General features: G+C 62.4%; 2 protein-coding genes across 7 annotated transcripts in view; one reads left to right on the top strand and one right to left on the bottom strand.

The window, feature by feature from the left end:
• CSTB (cystatin B) overlaps positions 1-3,149 on the top strand; it is a 449,713-nt gene extending 446,564 nt beyond the window's left edge. For 2 of the 5 annotated variants that reach the window (XM_049104612.1, XM_049104609.1), the window contains exons 2-4: positions 208-292; positions 2,459-2,560; positions 2,740-3,149. In XM_049104612.1, coding sequence (XP_048960569.1) covers positions 227-292; positions 2,459-2,560; positions 2,740-2,868 — 297 coding nt within the window. In that variant the 5' untranslated portion in view covers positions 208-226 and the 3' untranslated portion in view covers positions 2,869-3,149. Of the gene's footprint in view, positions 1-80; positions 293-2,458; positions 2,561-2,739 lie in introns of those variants that run through there. The other 3 variants (XM_049104610.1, XM_049104611.1, XM_025462103.3) reach the window with 2 other exon arrangements.
• Positions 3,150-7,987: 4,838 nt separating this feature from the next.
• Positions 7,988-13,887, bottom strand: part of PDXK (pyridoxal kinase) — a 31,355-nt gene continuing 25,455 nt past the window's right edge. Inside the window, exon 11 of one of the 2 annotated variants that reach the window (XM_049104600.1) lies at positions 7,988-8,507. In XM_049104600.1, the coding sequence (XP_048960557.1) occupies positions 8,377-8,507 (131 nt within the window). In that variant the 3' untranslated portion in view covers positions 7,988-8,376. Of the gene's footprint in view, positions 8,508-11,004; positions 13,646-13,887 lie in introns of those variants that run through there. The other variant, XM_025462102.3, reaches the window with a different exon arrangement.

The raw sequence follows: 13,887 nt of genomic DNA, 5'->3' as shown, positions 1-13,887 counted from the left end.
CTGGGGCGCACGGGGGCGGGGGTGGGGCAGCAGGGGACCCGACTCCGCCCCTCGTGGCCCCGCCCCCTCCGTGGCCCCGCCCCCTCGTGGCCCCGCCCCGCCCGCCCCACGTGACCGCCGCCCGCTTTAAGGGGAGCGGGTTCCGGGGCTCGGGGTTCCTCTGAGCTCCGCCGCTCGGTCCTCCGCCCGCGCCTCCGTCCGCGCTCCCGCCGCCGCCGCCGCCAGCATGATGTGCGGGGCGCCCAGCGCTTCGCAGCCCGCCACGGCCGACACCCAGGCCATCGCCGACCAGGTAGGCGGCAGCGCGCGGGGCCGCTCCCGCTGGGCCTCGGGGCCTCCCGCACGCCGCAGGTGCAGAGCCGGGCGCGGAGCCGGGCGAAGGCGGGACCCCGGCCCCACACCCTCCCCCCGCTCCCACCCCCGCCCCGGCCCCGGCCCCGCCCCGCCCGCCCCTCCCCCCCCCCCCTCCCCCGCCCCTCCCCCTCCCCGCCGCCCGGGCCGGTGACTCACCCCCACGGGACCCGTGAAAATGAGGGATTTGCGGTGACTGCCGCGAGCCCCGCCTCCCCGCGGCCCCGGGCCCAGGCCCTGCCCTTCCTCCCCCGCCGCTCTCAGGCCAGCCGCTCCCGCCCGTGTTGACGCGGTGCTGCCACTGGGAGAAACTGAGGCAGCCAGGCGCCCTCCGAGCGGGCCGGCCTGCGCGAACGGCCACCCCGACCCGGCTCAGGGGACATTCTGCACCCGCCCAGGAGCGCCCCCAGGAGCGCCCCGCACCCCGGTCCTGTCCTGGTCCTGCCCTGTGCCCTCCCCCGCCTCCGCCCAGGCCCGTCCCTGCAGGCTGCTGACTGCTGACTGGCAGCCCCCCAGCCCCCCAGCCCAGCCGGGACTCCGAGCCCCCTCCCGGGTCAGTACCGGTGCCCGGAGCTGCCCTTCTGCATCGTCGAGGCTGCCACGTTGCCCCTTCCCTCACCTCCGCTGGGGTTTTCTTACCATCCCTGCCGCCACCCCCTGAAGCAGGCGAAGGGACAGGTGATTCCTTCCCAAACCCCTGGGCCCCAGCTTTGTAAGCTGCCTGCAGAGCCCGTTCACTGCAGAGCTAGCATGGTGCTTTGCCCAAACAAGGGGGCTCCAGGTGAGAATTCAGACACAGGTAGGCCCAGGTGGGGAGGCGGTTACACAGAGAGAGCACAGGAGCAGCAGGACGGTGACCAGCCTGCCCCGTGCTGCCCAGAGGCCAGCCTCCTGTCCCTTTGTCCCAGCAGGGGCACCTCCCTGAGGGCCACACACACAGCCTTTGTTTGCACTGGATGGTGACCCACCTGTGTCATGATGGTGACCCCCCACACACACACACCCCCGACCCCGTCTCCCAGGGGCTAGCCTGTGCCCTGCAGCCCGATGACCCAAAACCCCACAACCCTCTGGAACTAGTCCTGTCCCTCCAACACAAAGTCTGTGCACTCCAGGGCCTACTGTCAACCCAGCAGGCAGCTAGAGCACTTGTAAAGTAGCTTAGATTTTAAATTTATAAGCGGGGGGGGGGGGGGGAGCGCCTGGGTGGCTCAGCAGTCGAGCATCTGCCTTTGGCCCATGGTGTGATCCCAGGGTCCTGGGATCAAGTTCTGCATCAGGCGCCCCACAGGGAGCCTGCTTCTCTCTCTGCCCGTGTCTCTGCTTCTCTCTCTTCTCTCATAAATAAATAAAATCTTTAAAAAATTATTTTTTAAAAAAAGGCAAACCTGTTTTCCTTTTGCCATAAAGATGCTCAGTTCCTAAAAGGTCACAGCTTTGGAAAACAACATTGACCCAAAAGTATGACTGCTCTTTGACACAAATGATCAGGATCAGCTTGTGCCCAAAGGCTCTGCTTCTTAAAGAAATCGTCTAAAGATCAGTAAAGTGATTTTTACCTGCAGAGCCCAGAATCCGCTGCATCCTGTGTTGTGGGAGACGTTGAGGAACAGCTGTAGTGGCCCCAGTAGGGGAATGGTGCAGAGAACCGGGGCACATCTACAAGAAGGGAGAGTACCTTTCAACTAAAGATTGTATTTTGTTGAAAATTTTGAAAATTTTGAAACATTTTACTCAATTTTTAAGAGTAAAAAAAAAAAAATCACACACAGCCTTTCAAGCGACCCGTCCGAGGGTTAAGTAAAAGGGAAGACGGGTGGAAACCTGCATATAGTGCTGTCGTGGTGAGAATGTTAAATGACCCCGTGACGTTCGTGGAGCTGGAAGGGCGGAGGTAAGCTGAGGCACCACCATGGAAACGGGCAGATCGAGGGAGTCGTGTTCTGCGCTTCGTGGACCGCGTCCCTCCGCGATCAAGAACAGTCAGTGGTGGTGGAGAAAACCTAAGGGGCCGCACGGGAACTGTTCACAGTGTTTAACGTGAGCAGGTAAGCTGTGAGCTCCCCTCGCGGGAGGGAGGCCGCTAACGTTCTCTCCCGGCCCCCAGGTGAAGGCCCAGCTGGAAGAGCGGGAAAATAAGAAGTACACTACTTTTAAGGCCGTGACATTCAGGAGCCAGGTGGTCGCGGGGACAAACTACTTCATCAAGGTGAGCGGCAGAGCTGCAGTGGGGAAGGGGGGCGGCCGGGGGCGGGGGGGGGATGACCTGGAGGGCTCCCCCTCCCCGACTCCAGGGCCTACACCATGCAGGCTGGCCCAGCAGGGGCACGTGGGGTCAGAGGTCCTGCCAGCCCCTCACTCCCCTCCCCCGACCGCACCCCATTCCAGGTCCAAGTTGACGATGACGAATTTGTGCACCTTCGAGTATTTCAGAGTCTCCCGCATGAGAACAAGCCCTTGGCCTTGTCCAGCTATCAGACCAACAAAGCCAAGCACGACGAGCTGGCGTACTTCTAGTTCCGCTCTGAGCGGGCCCATCCACGTGGTTCCGTGTGGTTCCGTCCTCTCTGGGCGTGTCTGGGATCAAAAGCCAATGCTGAAAAAAAAAAAAAAAAAAAAAAAAAGCCAATGCTGTTGCTTTGCAGGGCCACTTAGGGAGAGGCTGTCCTGCACCTGTCTTGGTCCCTGCTCCTAACTCCCGTGGGCGAGACAAAGTCAGCACAGTCACTGACCTTCATTATGTTCATCGAGGGCTTATAGTCTCTTTAAATACATATTTGTAGATCTTTGCGAATTTCCTCCTTTGTTTTGGTGTTTTCTTTCATCTGAAACTGTAATCACATCCAGAAGCATCAAGAGGTGCGAGTGACGTGTTTATGTGGCTGTTTTACAGCCTCGTGACCTCTGCGCCGTGTGGGGCCCCTCCTGGGTCACGCGCTGGCCTGAGCTGGCCGGCCACCCCTTCCACCCGCATTGCTGAGCCCCGGGGGAGCCGCCCAAGATCACGGCGAGTGGGTGGGGGGCCCAGGATCCAGGAGCCTGTGTTCTAACCACGGCTCCCCACACCTGCCTCGACTCCGTCCTGTCTCTGGTCCTTAGTTCCCCCATTTAATGACCAGATTTGGGGAAATCTGATTCTAGAGCATTAGCTCTCGTGTACTCAGACGCCTTCACACACCAGCTTACACCCTGGTAGAAACACACAGATGTGCGTGCAAGAGGCCACAACAGTTCACATAACAAGGATGTACGTGAAGGGGCGTCTGGGGGCTCCGCCAGTGAAGCGTCTGCCTTTGGCTCCAATTGTGATCTCAGGGTCCTGGGATCGGGCCCCATGTCGGGCTCCCTGCTCAGCGGGGGTCTGCTCCGTCTCCCCGTCCCCTGCCCATGCTCTCCTTGCTCTCTCACGTGAATACATAAAATCTTCAAAAAAAATTATACGTACGTGTAGAAGAACCGTACGGCCTCACTGAGCCTTCCCCCTGGAAGGGTCTCGAGTGTACCCTCTGAGCTGCATGTGCTCGTCCAGGGGGCACCCGGGCAACAGCACAGCTCCGGTTTTCAGCAGAGGGGCCCTGCCACGAGTGGCCGGTCCTGTGGTTGGTTTGCCCCGTGTCTGCGTCCCGTCAATAAAGAGCGCACCGTTATGGGGAGAGCAAGGGCTGGGGAGGGGTCCATGTGGTTCGGGTCGTGGCAGAAAGTTGTTAGGGACTCGAGTTGGTCTCCACTTCCCAAACTACTCGGCGTCTGGGGCCGAAGGATCGGGCCGTCTGGATGGCGAGGGAAGGGAGACGGCCCCAGGGTCGTGAGCGAGCAGCTTCCCGGCTGAGCGAGGGAGCCCCCGTGCGAGCCGCGTGCGTCCACCCGCCGTCCTGGAACGAGAAGGGTAAAGCCTTCGTGACCCGCTCGACCCCTTGGCGTGGCCGATTCTGCACTGAAGCGAAGGTTCAGCCTGTCGGCGGCTCGGCACGGAGACAGCAACCCGGAGCCGGTCTGGGAGACAACCGGTGGGTTGGAGCTCGTCCATCCGCCCCCCGCAGGGACCGTGGGGCTCCTGTCCTGCCCGCGGTCTCTGTGGGGCTCCTGTCCTGCCTGCGGTCTCTGCGACACGACTGTCCTGCACTTCTGCAGCTCACCCATTGTTAGCCTGCCCTGCCAGGCTGGTGACGCCCCCCAGTCGTGCCCCCCTACCCCTGCCTGGAATGGCCCCCTTATCAGCGCCATTCGCCCCTGCGAGTGCCATCCGTCTCTCTGGGACCCAGAACACAGGGACCAGGCCCAGCCCTGAGAGTCACAGACCCCAAATCTCCAGCTCCCCAAGCAGGTGGGCACCTTTCCCAGCTGCCCTCAGGTGAGTTTCCTCTCCTCTGCTCAGAATCCTCGGCCAAGGGCAGCCCCGGTGGCGCAGCGGTTTAGCGCCGCCTGCAGCCTAGGGCGTGATCTGGAGACCCTGGATCAAGTCCCACGTCAGGCTCTCTGCATGGAGCCTGCTTCTCCCTCTGCCTGTGTCTCTGCCTCTCTCTCTCTCTCTCTGCATCTCTATGAATAAATAAATAAAATCTTAAAAAAAAAAAAAAAAAAGGAATCCTCGGCCAATGTCACTCTTCCCAAAGCCAGACCCTGCATCCTCCCCCTGGGGCCACACGGGTCAGAGCACCGGGCCATGCCCTGGTCCAGCCCTGGGTCAGCATCCTCACCAGCTCGGGGAGGGGGGGCACACCCCGCCGCACCTGTTGCCTAACTGCTCCCGGGACGCGGTGGGGGCAGAAACCACAGCCCACGGACCCAGATGGCATCGGATGCACATTGTCCTGGAGATAGAAGGACAAGGAATGGACGGCATCCGAGCACTGGACACGATCGTCGGCGTGGGTCAGCCGTCATCCCCAGGTGGGGACTCCCCAGCTGCGAGACTCCGAGCTGCTGGGAAGCGGCCCGAAGGCATTTTCTGCCCTTGCAAAGGCAGGGACGTGGCTCCAGCACACAAGGGCCAGGGGACGGGTGAATTCTCCATGGTCCGGGTCCGCACACGGGCTTTTCATCTACAACTCAAGACAGATTACAAACTCGGAGAACAGACTTGTGATTTTTTTTTTTAAAGTATTTATTTGAGAGAGAGAGAAGGAGAGGGAGAGCGAGAGCACCAGCGAGGAGAGACAGAGGGACAAGCAAGCTTCCTGCTGAGGGGGGAACCCCAACAAGGGGCTCGATCCCAGGACCCGGGATCATGACCTGAGCCAAAGGCAGACGCTCTGCCGACTGAGCCCCCCCAGACGCCCCTCCCTGTAACTCTCCTAATTAAGAGGGAAGAGCAGAGTGAAACCACGCTGAGGCCCTGTCTCGTCCTGCTCCACCGGCAGACGTCTGGAAGCTTGCTAACCCCCCAGCAGGCTGGGAGTGCCAACAGGTGCAGCCCCCGTGCGGGGACCTGGTGACCTCTCGGGACTACACAGGCACGTGGGCTTCCAGCAGGCACTCCCACGGCACAGTGACCACGAGCAGAGTCCACAGTGACCGGACGCTGGAGGAGGGGGGACTCCTCATCGGATTCAGGGCTTCCCATCGTACCCTACCCAGCTCACCTCCGCAGCCCCGGGAACGGGCCACCCTAGCCTGTCCGTCCCCACCTACCCTGGCCTCTGCGGTAGCAGCTCTGGCACCAACGTCCAACCCAGCGGGACCCACACCTGCCCCGAAGCTACACAGCACACCCCAAAAGCCCAGAGTCGCCCACCCCCATGGGCTGGACTTCGATCCACTGGAGAAGATGGGGGGAGATGGGCGACCTGGAAGCCCTGGTCGTGGTCACACTCTGCCATGCATCTTCTCTCCCTCCCCCTGCCTTGTCCCTTCTGGCCTCACCTGACACCCTCGGATGGCACCCCGCTCCCTCCCCACTACTGTTGCTCAAGGTGGGGAGCAGGCTCTTTTCCAGGAACCCAGCCTGGGAAAGCCCGCAGCAGCGTGGTCTCCAGGGTGGGGCCTGGACCCGAGGCTGGTCTTCCCACCCTCCAGGGGAAGCCGGCACCAGGAATCCTCTGTGCAGCTGATGTTTGACAGCCACGCGTGGTCCTCTGCTGGACCTTTCATGCGGAGCCTCAGAGAGAGACAGGCGACCGTGTGAGGACCCAGGTGCCCCCCCATCCCCATCACAGGATGCAGAGGGCTGAAGGATGTCCCTGGGGATGTGCCAGTGATGGGGGGACGGAGGACTAGCTGAGGACAAGGCACATTGACAAGTCCTTGAAAAGGCAGAGGGAACTTCCTCTACGGACTCAGCTGCCTGGATGTTCATACCTCGCTAAGGGCAGAAGGCAACCTCAGCCCGACCCCCAGGAGCCTGTAGATCTACTTTAACATATAAAAATTCCTTTAGAAATGTCCTTTATCTCTAAACCCCCAAGATACATGTTGACGATCATCCCCAAGCACACGGCCCACCGATACACATCTGAAGGGTCTCATGCCTCGGATTTATTAGAGGGTAATCAGTGACCTTTGCCCAACAATAGCTGCCCCTCAGGGTCCTGGAAACCTTGCTTCCAAGCTTCCTTCGAGAGGATGCCATCCTCAAACCCCTCCCGACTCCCAGGTGTGTAACCCGACTCCCCTCACAGGCCCTGGGCCGCCGCTCTTCCTGCCCACGGGCCCGTCCCCGGGCTTCCATAAACCCCCCACTCTGCACCAAAGATGCCTCCGGAATCCTTTCTTGGTCGTCGGCTCCGGGCCTCACCTGTATTCCAAGACTTCATCACCAGGAACCTGTGGATGTAACCTTATGTGGCAAGGGGACGGTTCAGATGATTACGCTAAGCATCTTGGGCTGGAGGGGTGACCCTGGACTCTCTGGGGGGCCCAATGTCATCCTGGGGTCCTTATAAGAGGAGGCAGGGGCCAGAGTCACACTAGAGAGGCTACACTGCTGGCTGTGACGTGGGAGGGCCACCGGCCAGGAGTGCAGCTGGCAAAGGCAGAGGGTAGGTTCCCTGGAGCCTCCAGAAGGACCCAGCCCTGCGCCCCCATCTTTACCTGTCCGACCTCCACGACTGTGAGTGACTCTGCGTTGCTGTAAGCCACCGCATTTGTGGGAGTGGGCTCTAGCAGCCACAAAGTCGCCCACCAGGAGGGCCTCGCCGGCCAGCTAGGGGCACAGGAGAGCCAGCAGGGGGCTCGAGAGGTGGAGTTTGAGGCCTCTGGGAGGTACAGCAGCCCCCCCCCTTCTCTCCCACCCTCTCTGGCACAGCAAGGAGCCTGGCGTTCCTGGAGGCTGCCTGGGGACTTATTCACAAAGTGTGGGTGAGTCACAGTACCCGCCGGGCCAGTAGGACCAGCGCTGCCCCCCCCCCGCCCCCATGCAGGAACTGGGACCCAGGCGGTGGAACCTGAGCAGTGACTGAAGCACGTCTCAGACTCTGGCCTGCCGTGGTGGGGAAGGGAGCCCCCCCACTCCCGGGGGGCCCTGCCCTCAGGGCACAGCAGGTGGGAGAGAGGGGACCGGGCCTCCCGGCGCTGGCGGTGGGGCAGGCTCTTCCCGGGGGCTGGGGGCCGGGCTGGGGGGCTGGCTGGGGGGCTTCAGGTACTAGGGGATAATTAACAGGGAGTCCCCGACAGGAAAAGAAATCACTGCCCTGCGACACCATGGCCAGAAAGAGATTTATTTGTGGATAATTGTGAGTCAAGAGGACACGGACACGGCCTGCACAGCGCTGCTGGAGGCCTTAAGCCTCCCAGGGACGCACGGCTGCGGCCCCAGAGCAGCCCCAGAGCGGCCCCACCTCAGAGGCCCTCCGTCCGCCTCCCTCGCAGCAGCTGCAGCAGCCGGCCCGGGGGCGCCAAGGGCTCTGCTCCGGGGCCGCGGCCCCTCGCCCCCTCCCTGCAGCTGCTGACCTCGGAGTTACTTTCCGGGAAGGCCCGGCCAGCTCGGGTCGGGGTCTGAGTCAGCGTCTCAGTCCCCCTGTCCATCCGGTTTTGCAACCATTGGCCAGAATCCCGGCTAAAATTCTAAATCAGGGATCCCTGGGTGGTTCAGTGGTTGAGCGGCTGCCTTTGGCCCAGGGCACGATCCTGGAGTCTTGGGATCGAGTCCCGCGTCGGACTCCCGGCGTGGAGCCTGCTTCTCCCTCTGCCTGTGTCTCTGCCTCTCTCTCTCTCTGTGTCTATCATAAACAAACAAATAAATCTTTAAAAAATAAATAAAATAAAATTCTAAATCAGAGAGCATATGCAGCTGTAAAGTCCAAAGCATTCAAGACACCTGTCAACACACAAGCCTCGTCCTTGGCTCCGGGTGGCACATGAGGATGCGCAACCGGCTCCCATAATAGTACCATCTACGCCGCCCGTCAAGACAGGGCTCCCAGATATTTTGCAGGGCACAGTAAGGGCATAAAGTCTCCCTGCCCGTTTTGCTTCCCTCTGTTCTATGGGATGTGCTGAAGGCGTTGCCAAGCCCGTCAACTCTCCTTTTCTGCCCACCCCTGTGCCCCGAGCTGGGGCCTGGGTGAGCTCTGAAGCCAGGGACCTCGCTCCTCAGCCCAGCACAGCGGAGGGCGCCAGGGGCACCCCAGCTCCCTCCCCAGACTGCCTGGCTCTGCTCTGCAGAGGGCGGAGGACCGGGACCCTTGCTCTCGGGCCTCACAGGACAGTGCGGGTCGGTGAGGGACACCCAGGCCAGGTGCGTGGCCCGCGGCCTCAGGGAGGCCGTTCCCACCAGAACGGGCTCGCGGGTGCAGGAGCTGCGGGGCCGGGGCGGGGGGAGGCTGCACCCCCTCCCAGGGCGCAGCTGCGGCCGGGCTCACAGTCTCCTGCTCGGGCGCAGGGCTCTGCGGGGCTCCCTCAGCAGCCAGGCCTTTACCACCCGTTTCCCCAGCCAGGATTTAAAATGAAAATTCCGGGAAGAACTTCCCATTAATAGAAAGTGTGAAGATATTCTCCAAGTCAGAACTAGAGTCACTCAAAAATTCTTGTCTTAAGCAAAGGAAGACACGGGGGGGGGTCTGCGAGCACAACCTCTTGGGACAGGCGGGAAGTCGGTCCGTGAGACACTTGTATTTATTTTTTTTTTTAAGATTTATTTATTTATTCATAGAGACACACACACAGAGAGAGAGAGAGACAGAGAGAGAGAGAGAGGCAGAGACACGGGCAGAGGGAGAAGCAGGCTCCATGCAGGGAGCCCGACGTGGGACTCGACCCTGGGTCTCTAGGATCGGGCCCCGGGCTGCAGGTGGCGCTAAACCGCTGAGCCACCCGGGCTGCCCGAGACACTGTTTTAATTGGCATCTTCACGCAACAGAACAGAAAACGGTTTGCACCGAGAGGAACCTGCGAAGCGCATGGGGAGACGTGCGCACTAGAAGGCCGGGATTTGAATCCGGGCCAGCCCGGGGCCAGCCCTGATGCCAGCACGGCCCCAAGGCCCCGCGCACCACGGGAGCGCCCCGTGTGATGTGTGCAAGCTCCGAGGCTGCGAGTGCACGGCTGCACTGGGCCACCACAGCAGGGCCCCGAACCCGCAGGGGGGGCAGGACCCTTCTCACCTGCGAAGCCCCTCCCACCACCGCGTGCACACACCCACACACGAGCACACATCAGCTTTGTGGCCACACGTGGGCAGGTGCTTGGTCTCTGTGCTGCGAGGGTCCAGCCTGACCAGCGCCCTCGGGGCAGAAATGAAGTAGGACGTCCTCCTGGGGGTGCGGAGTGTCATCCCTCCAGACCCACCGGGCTCGAGTGCGAGGCTTCCTGGCTTGGGGCAGCGGACCTGGCATCCCACAGCTGCCCGCCCAGGGATGGGGGGCCGAGTGCCCACCCGGCACATACACCTGACGCGCCCCCTCCGTGAGCACACAGGACCTGGCTCCACAGGAAGCGTCCGAGCCAAGAGCTGCGTGGGGTGATGGGGTGGGAAGGGAGGTGGAGTGGAGGGAACTCGGGTGGGCTCAGCAGTCTGGGGGTCACATGCCTCCCCCCAAGACACGGTCAGTGAGGGCCACATTCAGAGCATCCTGGTGATCCCCTCTGCCCACTTGGGCGTCCCTCCCCGACTTCTGTCTCAGGCAGGTGCTGGGGTGGGTCTCCTGATGAGACCGTCGTGCAGGGAGACGTGTGAGAGGGACGCCTGAGCCACCAGGTGGGCGCAGAGAAGACAGGGACCCCGGCTCTTCTGGTGCCAGGACACAGAGTGCTCCCGGGGTGCCTCTGGTTCAGGCAGATACGGACCCGAAGCCCCAGGCAGGGGGTCCCACCAAAGGGCAGGAAGGTAAGGAGAGGGCGGGACCAGCGGCCAGAAAACGGTCACCTCCTTTACTGTCCGTTTCAACTGAGGGTGAACGTGAGGTCAAGCAAGGAGGGCAGAGTCGGGAGCGGCCTGGGGACACCCAGTAATGCCAGGGCCCTGGCCTGGCCCCCGCCCCCCGCCTCCTCCCCAGAAGCAAGGAGTCACCCTGCCCTCCACCCTCCAGCACGACTCCTGGATGGCGCAGCTGGGACGGGACCCTGCACCTGCACGGGGACTCGCGGGTGTCACGGTGCAGGCAGGGCCTCTGGCCGAACCCGAGACGTACCCTCCACTTACTCATCGGGGCAGGGACGCCAAACCACGCCCGGTTTAAAAACTGGTTGCAACACGTGTAAGAACAAGACGACACAGCATCATTTTTACCATCGCTGACATATATTACAAAAATAATGCAGGTCGACACGATTACCTTAGCGGGACTTGGCAATGATCTGAAAATGGTTTTAAAAAAAGGATATCTTGTAATTCATCTTCTGAGGTCTACGGAAGCTTCGAAAAAACTATTGAAATCTGTACTCTGGTCACAAGCAGGCGATTTAGGACCAATGATACATCTCTCGTCTTAAAATATATATAATTATTACTTTGCACGTTACTAGACTACGGAGAGTAGAAACAAAGATCAATTCTAATTTGGACCCAACCTGTATAAAAAACCACGGCTAATGACCACAGTGGACTCGGGGGTGGGAAATTCTAAGCACAGACAGGCCGGGGCCTCCAGGGGCATGGGGGGTGGGGGGCGGTGGGGGTCGCACCAGGACGGGTGGGACGGTCTCCCGGGGACGTGCACGCTGTTCCCGCAGGAGCCCCGCGCTCTGCAGACGCTCTCGGGTTGCCCGGCTCCCGCCGCGGGTGCAGAGGGCTCGGGACGCCACCTGTCCCAGTGCTCGGGGCCTCGGAGTCGGAGGAGACAGAGGAAACGGTCCCGGGTCCCACCAGGACGTTCACGATGTGCCAGGAAGCGTGGAGCACTTCCATCCTGCGCACGGCACAGGGAAGCAAAGGACGGGGGCAGGGGCGCAAAGGCTGAGCCCTGGAAATAAAAGGTGGGGAACAGAGTCCACTGTTTGTGGGCGTTTCCCCGAGGCCGCCGGACACCGAAGCTGCCGGGGGGCGTTCCCACCACCTCGCCGCAGACACGCACGGAGCTTCCCTCGCAGTCTCACGCGTGCTCTCGGTATTAAAAAAGAGGGGGGGAAGCCGTTTGCCCGCTGGCGGCGCGGCCGCTCCCCAGCTCTGCTTGGCAGTGACAGGTGCTTCCAGGCCCAGGCTGACTTTGGTCCCTGCGCCCACCCTGCCGGGGAGGCTGCCGGCCACGGGTCCCCCGTCCTCCTGGTCCAGGGAGGGGGCGGCCCTGCAGGGACCGGTGGCCGGGCTCTGTCCCCCGGGGCTAAGTGGAGGCCGGGCCCCAGGACCAGGACACGACACCAACCTGTGGCCACTGCAGGAGCCGCCAACCACCGAGCCCGCAGGGACGTGGAGGTGGGAGCGCTAAGACACAGGATGTGGAAATGGGGGAAAGAAGAGCACGTGGGAGCGTCTGGGGCCGGCGTTGCTTGCTTTGGGGTCTTCACCAGCGTGAAGAACACCCCACTGAGGAGGCCACGGGAACTGCCGCAGCTGGGGGATCTGCTCTCCCAGGAGCCACCATCTGGTCCCCAGGCCCCCCGCAGGCTGCGGGCTCCTGGGAGAGGCAAACCTCTGCGCCCCCCGGAGTGGGGCTGGGGCCGGCGCCGGGTACTAAGATCGAGGCAGGCCGTCTTCAGGATGGGCACCCCTCTCCGCTTGCAGCCACGCCTGGGGGGTCCTCAAAATTCTGGACACCGTGGGGCCAGAGAGGTCCCCCCCACAGTGGACAAGCGGCCTAGTGCCGAGGCCTGGGCTGGGGTCTCCGCCCGAGGCACGCGGGGGCTGCTCTGCTGGCCCGGCCCCTCCCTGATGCCCAACACCCCCTCTGAGGAGCGGGCGCAGCGGGGCTGGCTCTAGGGGCCTCCGGCTTCCCGGCTGGCACAGAATGCAGGACTGGCAGGGAGGGGTGAGGGCACAAGGTCACCGGCCCGGGCGGGTGAAGATGCCAATGCTGGGGCCGCAGCCCCGCTGCCCTCTGGACCCGTCTCGGCACCGCCACACGTGCATCAGGTCCCAACGGGGGGCAAACTGCGCTAACGCGACCCGCCGTGCCGCGACCCGGGGGAGTTTTCCAAAGGGAAACACAACGTGCCAGTCCTCCCACAAGCTGTCCTCGACCCACGGGACCTGCCCTCGTCTCCGTCACGCCAGCCGGCGGGTCCCTGGCACGGACACTCATGACTTACGGGAAGGTCCCACTGAGGGGGGTGAGGCCTGCAGACCGGCCTGCATTTTCGGGGTCCTGGAAAGGTGCCCCCAGCATGACCGCACAGTGCCCACGGCGCCGGCCAGCTGGTACGGACCTGTCCCCGCGGTGAAACGATCCCCGGCAACCTACCCAACAGCGCAGTGACTAACAGGGCGTCTGAAGCGGGAGCAAAGAGGGTCGGGTCAGAGCGACAACACAGAGATTTGGCATAATTCTTCCAGATGCAAGTGGTTAAACCTCAACGGTTCCTGGGGGACGCAGACCCCGGGCTTCCCCAGCCCTAGCCCGCTCGGGACCAGACGCCCCGAGCCAGGAGAGCTGCTGGGGAGCCGCGGCCCCCGAGTTACAGATTTCTGTGATTGTTTTGTTACTTTTGGGAAGCACGACCAGCACATTTTCACAATTAAGACCAGTGGCTGCTGGACACTCATGAAAGCAAAAAAGACCAAGTTTCATTCACAGCTCTAAGGCAGACGCTACGTGTTCACAGGACGACGAGGGCGACAGCACACGCCGGGCGGTGGGGGCGGCGCCCGGGCCTCACAGCACCGTGGCCTGGACCACGATCTCCGGGTTCTCGATGTCCTTTTTGCTCTGGACTATCCTGAGCTCCAGCTGCGCCGGCCTGGGCTTCAGCCCTCCTGCTGCCTGGGCTGCAGGACAAAGCGTCAGTGACGGGGATGGAGCAGCGGAGACCCCAAGTGTCCGCCCCTCGGCCCCCTCCGCCCACCAGCCCCGGTCGCCCGTGTCACCTCTGGAGTCCCCGCCCCGACACCAGGGCCAGTGGAGGCGGCGGGAGCCTCGGGGACCTGCTGCCAGCACTACAGGGGGGCAGGCGCCATCTCCCCCGCCCCCTCCCCGCACTCAGTGCCAGCCGCCTCGCGTGCCCGGGCCT

The sequence above is a fragment of the Canis lupus genome, chromosome 31 (genome assembly GCF_003254725.2).
Source record: "Canis lupus dingo isolate Sandy chromosome 31, ASM325472v2, whole genome shotgun sequence".
Taxonomy (NCBI): Eukaryota; Metazoa; Chordata; class Mammalia; order Carnivora; family Canidae; genus Canis; species Canis lupus.
The sequence above is the reverse complement of the archived record's forward strand: the minus strand, read 5'-3'. Positions and strand labels throughout refer to the sequence as shown.